This window comes from Cydia pomonella, chromosome 6 (genome assembly GCF_033807575.1).
Source record: "Cydia pomonella isolate Wapato2018A chromosome 6, ilCydPomo1, whole genome shotgun sequence".
NCBI lineage: Eukaryota > Metazoa > Arthropoda > Insecta > Lepidoptera > Tortricidae > Cydia > Cydia pomonella.
This window is the reverse complement of record NC_084708.1, coordinates 18,346,688-18,362,304: the sequence shown is the minus strand read 5'-3', so window position 1 is coordinate 18,362,304 and position 15,617 is coordinate 18,346,688. Positions and strand designations below refer to the sequence as shown.

The following is a 15,617-nucleotide window of genomic DNA, read 5'->3' as shown; positions in this document are numbered from 1 at the left end:
TTAGTTTCAGCGTCAGGCTCCTTGATGGAGTGTAAAATAGGGTCGCCAACGCGCATGTAACACCTCTGGAATTACAGGCGTCCATAGGCTACGGTCATTGACATAAATGTACTACGTACTAGACACGCTATCGAGAACGTGTGTCCGCCATTTTCGGCGTTTGACGTCTGTCACTAAGCTTAAGAATAATAGCTAGTCAGAAGCACAGATTAATAATATGTGGTCAGAAGCGAAACTGTTATGACAACTTTTCATTTACTGCCTAAATACGTACTGTAAGGAATCTAGACAAAATTTATTTATTTCCATTAAAGTGTAATGATTTTTGTTTCTTTTGTGACACTGCCGATATTCAAATATATATAAATAGTCTTAAAACCTTTTGTGTGACTCGTACTCGGACCAAATTTTGATCAAATCACGCTTATAACATATGCGCATATGCATATATATTATATATTAAATATAATAAAAACACTTCAAAGAATTACAAGATAACAATTAATTTATTAGGGTTTCGTAGCCAAATGGCAAAAAACGGAACCCTTATGGATTCGTCATGTCTGAAACTATAAGAACTATACTGTTCAAACTTGGTAAGTAGATGTATTCTGTGAACCGCATTAAGATTTTCACACAAAAATAGAAAAAAAAACCAATACATTTTGCGGGTTCCCCATACTTAGAACTGAAACTCAAAAAATTTTTTTTCTTCAAACCCATACGTGGGGGTTATCTATAGATAGGTCTTCAAAAAACATTGAGGTTACTGAACTGAATACTTTGCGCGAGATACACTTCCAAAGTGGTAAAATGTGTCCCCCCCCCCCTGTAACTTCTAAAATAAGAATGATAAAACTAAAAAAAATATATTGTGTACAATTACCATGCAAACTTCCACCGAAAATTGGTTTGAACGAGATCTAGTAATTTTTTTTTAATACATCATAAATGGTCGGAACCCTTCAAGGGCGAGTCCGACTCACACTTGGCCGCTTTTGTGTATATATTCTACAAAAAATAAGGTACATTATCATTAGTACCTCCATGTTACATCTGCGAAATGTAATCTATGCGCCAAAGAAAATGGCGTCCCACCGCGAGTTTTTAAAGTGACGTTTCAAAATAATCTAAAAAAAAAAACAAAACATTTTTCGCAGTGGATTGTTATTATATTTCTAGATATTATTGGAATACAATTTCATAACGCATAAGAGCATTTTCAATTTTTATTATGATTTTTTTTTCGTTACATGTGTGGCATCTCGCCGGTAGTCGGAGACGTACTAAACGCAATGAAGTGCCGGCACTTAAATGAGGTGTGGAATCATTTTGTTGGAGATGCCGACTCTATACTCTACCTCAATGGCTACGGTAACTGCGTACCACCAGGCGGGCCGTATGCTTTTTTGCCACCGACGTGCTAATTGTGCTATAAAAAATACTCTACCCGCAAATCTGATAGCTGTTGTAGATGGCACTTTACTGCAATATAGACTAGGTATGCGGTAACTAGAAGTAGGTAGATGATTGCACCAATTCACCATTTTTAGGTGCTAACAATTATTACCACCAATCCCATGAATTTGAGCCGTACAGTTTCAATAGTTCTAGCAGTACTATCAGTGTACATACTCGTAGATTTATAACAATTATAACGTGTAGTCCAACTTAGAACAACTAAAAACATTTTTTATTAATTATTTTTTACTTTTAGACTCTGCAGGTAGCGTTTCAGTCGGGTTTCTTTTTACTTTTTCCTTGTCGTTATTACGATAGTAATTATGCCCTCAATTATATCGTCAGTATTTTTGTAACATCTTGTATAATGATAATAGGTAGGCACCTACAGGCATTAAATACATACATATTTAATACTTAACATTCTATGTTTGTACCGGAATTATAAAAAAAAGAAATGCTTTTGCACAGCCCTGTGTCCGAGATTTTGAATTTCGAACGCGGATTATAAAATGTTCGAAGTTTGACTATTGTGGTACTATTGTAGTCAGGGGAGAGTACCGTGATACTGGCCCAACCACACCATTACAACATTTTCTCTATGAATCGAAAATATTATTTCTATATATATATGTCATGTTCTGACTAGTATGAAAGTGCGAAAGTGACAAGTGATAAAAAATGCGACCGTGCTACAGCTGCAGATATAAATTAAACTGCCCATACAATTACCTAAGTTTATTTAAATTAAATTATTAAACAACATGCTACATTAATAGTTGGCTTCCCATGCCTCCCTCTCCTTGCGCTCTTTCTCGACCTGCTTGACGACGGGGGTGAGGTACAGCACGTCCTCCTCCAGCTTGGTCCACTCCTCCTTGGGCAGGATGGTCTTCTGCAGCGAGAGCTGCATGGCGCGGACGATGCGGAAGTTGCGCTCGTCCACCACGTGCGCGGGAATGCGGCGCAGGGCCTCCTGCACATCTTCGTTTTCATACAGGCAGTCGTCGCGCATTAGGCCTGTAGATTAAAATATTTATAATCAAATACCTATTATTAAGTAATTAATTTATGTTCTCATAATAAGTGAATTGTAAAATTCTTAATGAGAATAAATGATCTCTAACCCTAGTAGATGTGAGTCAGGGTGATGGGTTGATATTAAAAAATTATGGTGTTGGTACAATTGACATTTGACAATGAAAAGACATGTCAGATCGCTTACCTTCTTTCTAATGCTAAAAACAATGAAGTATAGGTACAATTTCAATTAACTGGCACTCACTTATGGGTGCCCTGAGAATAAATTTAAGCATTCATTATTTTAATTAAGGATGCAAATCAAAATTCTTATTGGCATTTAGGGGCGCAAGATTTTTGAGACATGATATTACTGTGCCATAAGTCTGACTGTAAGTGCCAGATAATTAGTCTGATTGTGAGTGCCAGAGTACCTATACTTTGTTGTTTTTAGCATTAGAAAGAAGGTAAGTGATCTTAAGTGAAGTTAATTTATGTTTTATCCCTTTCTTACAAATACATAAGGCAAAGTGACGAGTAAGACAAATGATTTTTAGCTTATTGTAAATAATGAACAAAAATGTACTATTAATGAGATGTAAAAGAAACGGCAACACATGAAACATCGTTTTCATCTTACTCATCATCACACTATGCAAAAGACTCTTCCAACATGCCAATATCATATTACAGACAAATGTAAAAAATTTGAATGATTGTTAGAGGCTGCCACATATTTTTAGCACATTGTTCTAGCTGCTATTATTGATGGTATCATAGTAGTTTAAGCCGCTCGTATACAAATGAAGTTACACCACAGAATAAATAATAGTACTACCATACCACGCAAAATAGGCGCGAATTACGACGTCGAGTTGCGGAAACCAAGCCCGCGAATACCAATACCAAATACCAATAGTACTACCATACAGAAATAACACTTCCTACAAATCCAAAATTCAAGAACCGAAAAATCATGCTGTCATAGCTGTTTCATTCTGAATTATGCCATTATCCTTTTTGGCTATTTTGGGTTGTCAAAATTCAAGTCATTATCTTATCTTTGCTTGTGTATGCAAAGGGACGTCAAGTTGTGCCACCCCTAATAATAGCTCGTAGAAATGCTAAGCCAAACGGAGCAGAGAATGCCTGAAAAGATCAGTGTCCCCCCACTGAGTACACTCTACATTTAAAACAATATTTTTAAATTTCATAAAATTCGGCATGAACATAGTGAATAGAAGTTTTACATAGAAAATTTCTACTCACTGTAATTACTTTGTATTACAATGAAAACTAGTATTAGAGTGTTAACTAGTTGCAGTATCTTGAATTGTGTGCTGTCAGGTAGTTCAGGAACATTTGTGTGACACATAAGCACTTTCTGTGGACCAAGGGGGGAAGGTAATGTTTATCCTTAACCTTAACGCAATATTTAACCAATGTATGTAGGTATTGATCTGTGCACTGTTGACATTTTAGTGTCTGCTGAGGTTTTTCGTAACAGCGGATTCACATTGGCTATATACAAAATTGTTTATAAATTGATTTGAATGCCACTTACCATATTTGTTAAATCCTGACAACTTATAAGCCCATTGTTTCATGCTGCCTGGAAAAAGTAAGTTGCGTTATATAACAAGAAAATACATATAGAAAAATGAAATACAAGTGTTGTAACTTGAATCCACATAAAAATATCAATATATTTCTTACTTAAACGAACTGCAGTAGCCCGGAGTGCCATTTTTGCTGAATTTACAACAGAAAAGTGTGGAAAAGTTGTAATTTAGTCGTCAATAACTAAATCTGGATTTTTCTTTTAGACAAATGTCAAAGTCAACCATGACATATGAGAGATGTATTTTCATAAGAGATCAATTTTCAGTAGTCCAAATCAAGCTACTAAATTACTAAATTCAAAAACTGCGCCGATCGCTTGCTCGACATCAATTCTCATTCCGCTCTGACTATTTTAAAATTCTGCCTTTTTGTACCAAAATTTACTTATTTGCTCCGCTGCTGTCCATTTTGGAAACATCAAAACTCCTTAACACCGATTGACAACCTTATTAGATCTTCCCTAGAATCCATTCTAAATATACAACTTAGCGAGCATTCTTGGAACCAGGCGTCCCTGCCCATCAGATTCGGCGGGCTGGGTACGTGCAAAATTTCTAGTGTTGCTTTACCAGCGTTTCTATCTTCCGTCCATGGCACGTCCTCCCTCGTAGGAAAAATATTAAAGGCCTGCACTTTAAACTACGAGACGGCGTGCTTGACGGAGGCCAGAAACGCCTGGCTGACGGCTTGTCCGGGTCAAAATTTACCTTCTAAATTAAACATTCAACGTTGCTGGGACGACACTTTGTGCAAAATTAACTTTGATAAACTACTTTCCAGCTCAGTTGGTCCTACACGCGCGCGGCTCCTCGCAGCTGCAGAACTAGAATCCGGCCAGTGGCTGCATGCCTACCCCTCCCCCCCTACCGGTACATATCTAGAGCCGGATACCCTCCGTTTAGCCGCAAGCCTTAGATTAGGAGTAAAGGTCTGCGCCCCCCACAGATGCCCCTGCGGCGCAACCGTCGACGTGCTTGGACACCACGGCCTTTGTTGTCAATTAAGTGCCGGTCGCCTCTCCAGGCACGCTGCCCTAAACGATATCATCCGCCGATCTCTTGCTACCGTCAACGCGCCGGCAATCCTTGAACCAAACGGCGTTTCGAGGGACGATGGCAAGAGACCGGACGGTATGACCCTGGTCCCATGGAAGATGGGTCGAGTGCTAGTCTGGGACGCCACATGAGTCGATACACTGGCACCGTCCCATCTACCAAGAACTTCGGCCAAGGCTGGGGCAGCTGCCGAGGCGGCTGAAACCAAAAAGGTTTCCAAATATCGAAGTCTCGGCCCCCAATACCACTTTGTGGCGTTTGGAGTCGAGACACTAGGGCCGTGGGGTCCAAGCGCCAAGATACTATTTAAGGAAATGAGTAAAAGGCTCATAGACTCTACCGGTGACCAGAGAGCTGGCAGCTTTCTCTCGCAGCGCATAAGTATTGCCATTCAGCGAGGGAATGCTGCCAGCATCTTTGGCACAATGCCGCGGGGGCCTTATTTAGATATATTTTAATTTAGATTAGTTTTTACCATTTTGTTTTATTATATGCTGTATGTTTCCCATTAATCAAGCTTAAAATTTATACCTTTTGACCGTTTGGTGAGGTTTCTTGTTAAATTTGTCTCTTACGCTATAACATAATAAATTATATTTACCATAAAATTATGTATTACATGTTATTCTACTCTTTGATATAAATAACATATATATATACTTTTGATAGTTTTAATTAGACTAATAAATTTTCATACTTGTTAAAATATAAATAGAAAAATACTCTTGGCACTACAACTGGGTCTAGGGATGTGATAATAATTATCGAGGAAATGGGGTTAATATATATCCGCGAATGTGATTAAAAACTGTTGCTTCGGCTATTTATTAACGTATTTTTCACATCGCCCATTCGGAAAAGGGATTTTATTTCTATTATAATATATTTTATTTCACTTTTATATACATATGGTAAAAATCCTAACCTTAGAAGAACGATAAATACAGGAGATAATTATAATCCCCCATGATCTTTGATTAAAGTAAAATAGCGGCTATTTTACTTTAATCAAAGCCCATGATGAGAATCTCGTGAAAGCCGAGAAGGACAAGTCCAGCAAGTACCTAGACTTGGTTCACGAGATAACCGCCATGTGAGATGGTGATTCGACGATCATCGTCCTAATAGTCGTTACAGCGAATGGTCTTATAGCGAAGAGTCTGGACCAACACCTTGAGAGACTTTCGCTAGGTGGTTGGATCAAGGGTCAGATGCAGAAGGCGGTAATCTTGGACTATTAATTTTGTATTGACTCGGCGCGGATAGTCCGGCGGTTCCTTTCTCTGCGGCCCTGACCAGCGGCAGCTTGGGCCCTGCCCCGCTGCTGGCGGCACCCTAGGTTAGGTTGTTTATAACTTTTGTATTGTTTTGTAAGTGTTTTTATATTTTACTTTTATATACATATTGTAAAAAGCCTAACCTAAGAAATAAGATAAATAAAGGAAATAATAATAATATTCTTTATCGTACGCAATGAAAACATGATTAAATACAGCAATTAAAGAACTAAGCAACAAAGGGCTGACTTACAACACAATCTACATGCTTCGTTTTCGTAAAACAAATGAACCAAAGACTTACCGCAATTCACCCAAAATAATATTTTGGAACATAATAATTTCCTCATAGGTGATATGAAAAGCGGTATGTGTCACATCGTAGCAAAATTATTTCCACCTTGAGCGTTAACACTTAAATCCTTAGGGATTCCTTCTGTTGTCGAATCCCTCCATACGCTCGGGATTCAATTATAGAACCCTTCGCTTCGTTCAGGACTCAATGTACGCCCTGGCCGTACATATGTCATTTTTTTTCTACTTCGTTACTACTACTAAGTACTATTTCGTTCCTTTACATTATTGTACATAATATATACAATGTGTTTGGATGCCGTTAACTACAGTACTATACATTTTATGAATAATTTGAAATTGCACCTCGAAAAAAATCCTCAAAAACAGCTCACGCAATTAATGGACCAACCACGCAACGAATGGGACGCATTCGGAGGCAGCACCCGCCAGGTTGTAAAGACTATTTAAAATTGATTGAATCTAGAATATAGTAGGCTGCTTGGTGAAAGCGGATAACTAAGTGCTGGGATATGGGTTATAAAACCAGACAATTGTACTAATATATAGTATCTATTTGAATTTCCAGCCGACGATGATTTGTCTCCACGAGATGTGCCCCCATAAAAAGCGACATCTAAGATGAGCGAAAGGTTACATATGTGTAGAAGGTTAGGGGTAGAGACTAGAGAGGTGTCACTGGTCTTTAAACATTATATTTGTATATAATGGATGAGCAATTTGAATATTTTTCATTAATGTGTCAAATTAACGTTACGCTGCGACGCAATGCAATTACAAACCACGAAATTAGTTATCGGTTTTAGAGAATATGGATGTTTTATATCAATACTATAATACTTTTTCTGATCAAATCGAAGAAATCCTGAAGAAAGGCCAGAGGGCCTACCGCGAACCACATTCGACGTGTTGCCTCCCTGTTACACTTACGTAAAAAATTACAAGTGCGATAGAGAGGCAACACGACGAACGTGGTTCGCGGTAGGACCTCTGAGCACCGTAAACCGACGAGCGTGTATGAATGTCATGAAAGTGAAGGATGCGAAAGAGGTATGTCAGGATCGTAGCAAGTGGAAATCCGTGGTCTCTGCCTACTCCTCCGGGAAATAGGCTTGATTATATGTATGTATGTAACTCGCGATGATTTAAAAAACAAAGAATATAATCATATTCAATAAACTGGCTTCTTATTTCACTTTTGAAAGACTGTTGTATAACAGAGTGTGTTTCGCTTGTATTGTAGGACAGTTTTCGGGAATATATAAAGGTCAATTTCGAATAAGAATATTTAGGTTACTCATTATTTTATACGTGTTAGTATTGCTGCATTTTTTATTAACATAACTATTAGTTATAAGTTGCATCTTTTTCCTGCTAGGTACTTCTATCGATATCTTTCTTGCCAATTTTGTCGATAGCTCACGTATGGATTTTGACGTGACATGATGACATCCCTAGCTTATAATAAAAGAAAATTGAGAAAAATCTTGAAATTCGGCTGTGTTTTGTAATCTTATTTATTCATCTAACGAGGTAAAGATGTAATGCATTATGTGGTTGATATGTAATTATCGTAAGATTCACAAAGTACATGAAATTGTAATGACGTTATCCTAGTGTTATCAGGTCGATCTGCATTTGAAGCTAACACGATAAGAATTGGTTACGCGTGGCTCCTTCGTGCCTCTTATCAGGTTGTTTGCCGTCTTGGCATGAACTTCGAATGCCCTCGCCCGACCTCATAGTTCCTCGGCCGGCTTATCACGATGAATAAAATGAGACGACGGAAGGTAACGAATTCATTCTATATCGTCGCGCGGTCTCGTTCAGTTCGCTGAAACGCAATCTATTTGAACAGTTGCCTGCTTGTAACCAGTACATATACGCATTGTTATTGTTCTCTTCGCGAGTGTATAGTTTAACTTCTAAACTAACTGGTACTTTTTTCTTTCATCCTGCATCCAAGAGGAGGAATGCCAAGTGACTGTCGCGATTGTCTGGGAATTCGTTTTCGAATTAGCACCCTGCACCAGACTTGGAAGTGGCTGCATCAGACCATCGCCCTCCACGAGTACCTCATCGCCCTCTCAGCGTCCGCTGCCGATGCTCCTTGTGCTCAACACTAGAGTGTTCCACCGGAATCTTTGAACACAAATTTTAGTGATATAATTAGGACTATTACTACCAAATTAAGGTAAACCTACGCTTATAAACTGTTATCTTTTCATACAAAAAAGTGTCTATTTGTGAACTGTTGAAACTAAAACTTATAAAGCACTAAAATGGCCCAAGCAATGATGAAAAAGATTGCCGGCAGTGCCTGTGTGGTGATCGGCATCACCCGCAGGACTAGCTCCCGCAGCCTAGTTACTGCCAACAAGACTCTGGCTGCTAAGAAAGAAAGGGAGCTCCCCGCTGAGAGGGAGGTCACAAAGTCTGTATTTATGTCCCAGTCCACTGACATCTACACTAACTTGGCTTTAGAAGACTGGATGTACCGTAACATGGACTTCTCCAAGCACCATGTGATGATGGTATGGAGGAATGAGCCCTGTGTTGTGGTCGGTAGGCACCAGAATCCTTGGCTGGAAGCAAATGTACCCCTGCTGGCTGAGAAAGACATAGCCCTGGCTCGCCGCAACAGTGGTGGCGGTACTGTCTACCATGACCGTGGCAACCTCAATGTCACATTCTTCACTCCCCGTGAGAGATATGACAGAAAGTACAACTTGGAGCTCATCAAGAGAGCTCTCTTCAGAGGCTTTGGAGTCAATGCTGTCATCAATGAGCGCCAAGACATCATCGTCAGAGATAAATACAAAGTATCCTTTTCAAATAACAACCACTTTCTGCATGTTCAATGTTCAATCACAAAAACAAAATAATTAAATAGTAAGTATACTATATATTGACACAGCTGTATCCTTTGTTTCCAACTTTAATGCTGATTAAAACTGTGTCATTTCCTTCTGTTACTGTATTGTTACTAACATTTAGAGAGGTTTATTACCAATGTGTATCATTACAAATTTAATGTATTTTATATCATTGATATCCATAATCCAAAAGTATCTAAATTTCTGGGATATATTCTAAAACTTTAATTCATGCTCTTTGAATATTTCCATTAAAGTTCATAATTATACTATCTAATCAGTACCCGGATATATTTTCAAAACTATAGACACTAGTTACTTCTTTCATAATCAGTACATTGCCAACAGATATACCAATTGAAATGTAAGCACAAAAATTTCCTTAATAGTAGCTTAGGTTTCTGGAACTGCTGCCAAGCTCGGCCGCCTCTCAGCGTACCACCACTGCACTCTCCTAGTGGACGCCAACAAGTCTGATCTCAGCAAAGCTCTGGCCAAGCGGGAGGTGAGTCAAAGTCCACATGACTGGACCTTGTTTACTTCACCTTTGTTATTGAACTACTTAAATATAATACAATAGAAGTATTTGTCCTTGTAGAGTTAGTCGATTTTAATTCTAGCCTTTAACAATGCTTTTTTGAACAAAGTTTAACAGTTACTATGCACTCAACATGCAATTGAAATCGACTTTCACTGAATATTAATATTGAATAGAATTGACTCCTAACCCCCTTTTTGGTTTCGGAATGAATGAATTAAAGTCACCTTTAAAAGCAAAGCATTTAATGTCTAAACTACTTGCATGCAGGGCTGGGAAACGTTTTATTTTCCAAACCTGTTTCGTTCATTTACGCAGGAACGAAAAGGGCTTCGTTTCCGTTTGCAATTACCGGTTAAAAAATGTTCTTTTGAGATAACGGTTTATGCCAAATACATTCTCATTTCGTTTTTGAGGAACCGGTTAATTCCGTTCCTTGTTTTACCGGTTAGGGGATTTTTTCAGTTCGTATTCCATTAATTAACCGGTATTTAATAAACGAAATAATATAACGGTTTTAAAACACAATTCAATAGGTGCCTGCCCCTATGCATTCTTATAAGATGCTAACAAGTTTTGTGTCGCCAATGTTAAATATACATAAACAGGATGGGTATAAATAACTTGAATCTCCGATAGGTGCCTATGCGAAATGTTGAGGGCCTGTATGTATGACCTATAAGTATGTTTTCATAGTTACAAAACTATTGGCGCCAGAAGGGGTTGGCAACGCTCAAAGGTTTTTATAGATGGCGCTAGCATGGCTAGGTTTGGCTTAAAGGATATTCAGGCTATAAAATTACAAAAAAAAAACAAGAAGACGCTATTTGTTGCATTGAGAGGTACAACGTATGCTAGCGACATCTGTAAAATACTTCGATCGGCCAACCCCATTTACTAGCGCCTTATATAATTAACTTTGTAGTTACGTTACTTGTTACTATGTAGAGTTGAACATGTGGCATTGTTTTTCTTTGCCGCGCGTTGCAGAGTTTTTACATATTCAGTAATGTCACAGTGTCAGGTTGCGCATAGGCATGATTCATGTGCGACTGTATAAAGGAATGTAAATGGGTTTCAATTGTTTGTTCTGTGCAACTATAGTACATAATATTACCTATACGTAATAATATAAACTCTTAATAATTACTAATTTAGTTTCGAGATTGGGATGTCATTTTTTGTAATATTTAATATTTTGTAGACTAGTAGGTAGAACTGGTAGACATGTCTGTTATTAATATTTTTTGAATAATATACTTAATAATTCGTGATTAAGTCATGATTATCTGGGCGGACTTAAAAACTCATGATAATGATAAGTGATATCTTGTTATTTTTTAAAGATATATATATTTGATAATAACATATTATTATACTGTAATATGATAGATTAAAAAAAAGTTTTATTCTACCTGCTCTAGATAATAATTGCACATATACATGCTAATCTGAAAACTGATGAAAATGCATCGCCAGTGCCATCTATTAAAAGTCCCAGATTAATTTTTGGACTTGGAACCTTTTCCAATTCCATAAATGTTAATATTCGATTTAAATTTGTTCGTATAACAGGACACTTAAGAGGACACTGACGTCGTTGAATTTAATCGTAAAAAGTTGCGTTTTAGATTCATACTTATTATTATTCTTAGTTATTAGTTCTTGCACGTGTAGATAACTAACCTAACCCAAATAACACTTCATCCTTTTTCTTGACTAACCAATTCCTTCCCCAAATACATAGTCTAAGGGCATATAATTCTATTTAGCATGGCATACAGACGAACGCGACCGCGTCCGTGCCTTCGCCCGTGGCCAACCTGTCGGAGGTGAACAACCGCGTGACGGTGGACGCGCTGCAGACGGCGCTGGGCTACGAGTACATGCGGACCCCGGCGCTGAGCCTCGGCGATGGCGGGCAGAACCTGATCTCGCAGCAGCGGGGCTTTCAGTTCGTCAATCCTTCGGAAGACTGGTTCCCAGGTTAGTTTATACTTTAACAGAGGGTAATGTAGTTCACGAATATTTTTAAGCCCCTGGTGACTGTTTTGCTTTAGCTTATAATGAGAGAAGTGCACAGTGGTTCATATAGAAGTGACTTAGCAATCCGTCGTCACGATTGTATTCTTAGATAGCATTATGAAAAATCAAAGTCCCTTAGATTTTAGAACAGAATGACTTGTTATCCGTGGTGTTGCGTCGAAGACGTGCAAACAAAGGTATTTCGTACGATTATATTTTTATGTCACGCTTTGTATTACTACTACACAATTTTTAATAGTGGCTTTTCAATGACTGCCTGAAATATTAATATCTTTTTTGTCTTAACTTTTGCCACAATAACAACCAAATATTCCTGTCGCAAATGACTTCGACGAATGTTCAGAAACGTGACCTCAATACAAGTATTTTTATCTGGGCCTTGATACACGAGGGTCGCGACCCACACTTGAGAAACACTTGTTTAAATTAATAATATGTATAGCCGCATAGTATCTGAACAAAATATGATCCCTATAAGACAGGTTTACCTAGTTTAGGGCTCAGGACACTATTCCTAGGCTTTCCAACAATAGAATGCTTCTAAAAATGTAATACTTTTCTACTGTGTAATAAGCTGCAATTTTGATACCTAAATAAATCACTTTTCATTTTTTCATTTTTCAAAAGTTGGATCACTGAATTTATTTAAGTACAAAATTAAATTCGTTCAATTCATATCTACTTGATTCAAGGATTTGCCTTTTTATTGTTCGTACGGAAGTCTTTTGTCTATTCATTATTTAAACATGATATGTGTAGTTTAGTAGGAGTACCATTTTAATGAGACGCTCCGTAGCGAATGAAACGTAACAGTCACTACGTTTCGTTCGCTACGGAGCGTTAACGATTGGCATGTTGGCTACGCGGACAGGTCTACGTTTTTTTGCTTTAAAGGGCTATTGTATAATATATTTGTATAATGGGCCCCATTACGTTACGTCACAGAAGGCCACGAATTATAATCTCGTGAGTGGAAGTGAAGTTTTCTAATTTTCCTTTGATGATAAAATCTTTGTGTAACTTTCCTTTGAAAGAAAACATATTTTAGCGGTGAAGTGACACTACCTATATGCCTTAATTATTTACTTGTATACTCTGATATCCTGCAGCTGTTCAATTCCGCCTCTGTATTGCAAAACTGACTGCACCAATGTTATTTATGATCCCACACGTAGACTGCTCAAGTAAACAACGTTATCACACGCAAATAATACTTAATTAGTGCCACTGTACATACATTTATCTCTTGAATAATAACTCTAATATTTAAAATTGTGATAAGCGAAATAAATACAAAGATATGATTGATTTCTGTGCTACTTTTCGTAGCTTAAGATATCGAGAAAAATATTTTAACGTTTTGAATGTCTCGCTCGTACTACGACGAAATAATTTCACTCTTTTCTAACTAAAACATGGCGTACGACACAAACGGTAGACTACTTCTGTTTTATTGTAGTTAGCAGTGGCGTGGCAGTAAAGGGCCCCAGCAAGCTCGGTTCTCCATACAAACGTAGTTATGCTCTCATTTTAAAACGACTAGGTAGATTGCTTTGAAACATTGTATTTACAATAGGATAAGGTATATCTTGTAATTAGTTTATGTAGCCTCAGATACTACAGTAAAAAAATACAGCGACTAAGATTTCACACGAAACTTGTTTTTGCTCTATTTCGTTTGTTTTACAAGGTGGAGCAATATAAACTGATTTCAACCCTAGTTATACCTCATGTCATTGTATGTGCAAAGTTTCATTACAATCCAACACGAAGATTTATAATGAGAACGAACTCCGTTTGTATGGGAAGGTGGAATTCGGCTGAGCTTGCCGGGGATTCGGAAGATTTTTAAAAATAATTTTAGGCTATCCGTACTTAATTTGACACACCAATTCTTAATTGATTGTAGAATAATGTTCTAGAATGTCTCGCCCATGTTTGAAATAGAAATGCCACACCACTGGTAGTTAGGTTTTGCTTTGTTTATAATATTGTAGATAATAATATTGCGTTGTTACAGGTCTCTCGGAAATCAGGAACGAGCTCCAGAGCTGGGACTGGTGCTTCGGACGAACTCCCACCTTCACCGTGAGCCGCACCTTCCCAGTACCTGAAGAACTGTTAGCACCATCCAAAGTATACTCTGCGACGCAGGAGCTCTCCATCAACATGAAAGTAGAGAAAGGTCTTATTAGTGACGTGACCTTAAACATCGCGCCAGGCCTCATAGAATCCGGGTTCCATGGCGAAGCCTCTGTGATTACTCATCTTATTGGGAAACGTTTCACGAGCGAAGCCCTCACGGCGCTCCAAGACGCGATGCTCACTCGCAGGGACTCGGGCAGCAAACTTGACGACCGAGAACAGTTCGTGGCCAAGTGCTTTGATCAGGTCGTCAATACCGTCTAATGTATTAACGCGATCGTAGCGGTTTACTGGACATTTTCACGAGGAAAATTACATTTTGGTTACAAAGTGGAAAAATAAGTTTCTTCCACTTTGTAATTCAAGTGCCCTAAGTGCATCTTCTCGTGATAATGCTCTAACAAGTAATCTTTTACGATTTTGTATTGTATAGACAGTGTGTATCATTGTAAGTATAATTGTAAATGTACTAATAATGTAGATAATGTAACTTGGTCTCGTTGTTTAACTTTATGTAGAGTTAAAATGTGCCTTAAATTTTCGTATCAATCAATCTCTTTGTTATTTTTTGTCTGCATATTCTTCTAACATCTATTTCTCTTTTGCCTTTGTCCTGAATTTTATGTTCTACTACTTTCTTTTCTGCTTGTTCGATACGTGTTGTTATAGTTTAGTCTAATGTTTAAAGCGAGACGCACTTCGCGCCGCAACAAGAATGCATCATATCATTTGTTATTTAATTATTATTTCGTAGCTCAATTAATCCAAGTATTCCTACTTATTGATACATTTAACGTTACTTAGCATATGTTTTATTAATGTGCCCTTCACACTTGCGCGCACACACACATAACGCTAGTGTGGAGAGCTTATAACATTGTTTTCGTTATTTTAACGTATGTTAACACATGTCTTACCTACAGTCTGAATACCATTTCATAACCCTTATTACTTTGCCGTAAGATCTGCCCTAAACAGGGACTTTTTTGTATGGAATGGAAGTAATATTAGTTATTTTTATTTAGTTTTAAATGCTCTGTATCTCAGGATTATAGTAAAATATATTTACATGACATTATATATTTGTTTTCTTTATCACCTCGAAGCGAAGGTCGGTATGTTTATCTACTTGGTAGTCGTTCGTAGGTTAAAGGTTGTCTCGCTACAATAAGTTCTTGATTACGTTTAGAATAGGCGTAATAAGGAGCTTTTAGCGGAGGTATAGCCGCAGGCTGTGCGCGCATTAAGCGAGTATGGATGG

General features: G+C 37.8%; 3 protein-coding genes across 4 annotated transcripts; 2 read left to right on the top strand and 1 right to left on the bottom strand.

The window, feature by feature from the left end:
* Positions 1 to 2,184: 2,184 nt before the first annotated feature.
* LOC133519208 (cytochrome b-c1 complex subunit 7-like) lies at positions 2,185 to 4,344 on the bottom strand. Its single transcript, XM_061853199.1, has 3 exons — positions 4,198 to 4,344; positions 4,046 to 4,093; positions 2,185 to 2,481 (listed from the first exon to the last, which is right to left on the bottom strand). The coding sequence occupies exons 1-3, from the start codon at positions 4,226 to 4,228 to the stop codon at positions 2,234 to 2,236; spliced, it is 327 nt and encodes a 108-aa protein (XP_061709183.1). The 5' UTR covers positions 4,229 to 4,344; the 3' UTR covers positions 2,185 to 2,233.
* Positions 4,345 to 8,175: 3,831 nt separating this feature from the next.
* Positions 8,176 to 8,878, top strand: LOC133519209 (uncharacterized). The gene is made up of 3 exons (XM_061853200.1): positions 8,176 to 8,284; positions 8,369 to 8,541; positions 8,718 to 8,878. Exon 3 carries the CDS (start codon positions 8,725 to 8,727, stop codon positions 8,875 to 8,877), a length of 153 nt encoding a protein of 50 aa, XP_061709184.1. The 5' UTR covers positions 8,176 to 8,284; positions 8,369 to 8,541; positions 8,718 to 8,724; the 3' UTR covers position 8,878.
* A 154-nt stretch (positions 8,879 to 9,032) lies between these two features.
* Positions 9,033 to 15,434, top strand: LOC133519205 (lipoyltransferase 1, mitochondrial). 2 transcript variants are annotated; one of them, XM_061853197.1, is made up of 4 exons: positions 9,033 to 9,573; positions 10,025 to 10,132; positions 11,950 to 12,151; positions 14,232 to 15,434. In XM_061853197.1, the coding sequence occupies exons 1-4, from the start codon at positions 9,034 to 9,036 to the stop codon at positions 14,618 to 14,620; spliced, it is 1,239 nt and encodes a 412-aa protein (XP_061709181.1). In that variant the 5' UTR covers position 9,033; the 3' UTR covers positions 14,621 to 15,434. The 2 variants fall into 2 exon arrangements, with proteins under 2 accessions (XP_061709181.1, XP_061709180.1); XM_061853196.1 differs by having other exon boundaries at positions 11,938 to 12,151.
* Positions 15,435 to 15,617: the final 183 nt, after the last annotated feature.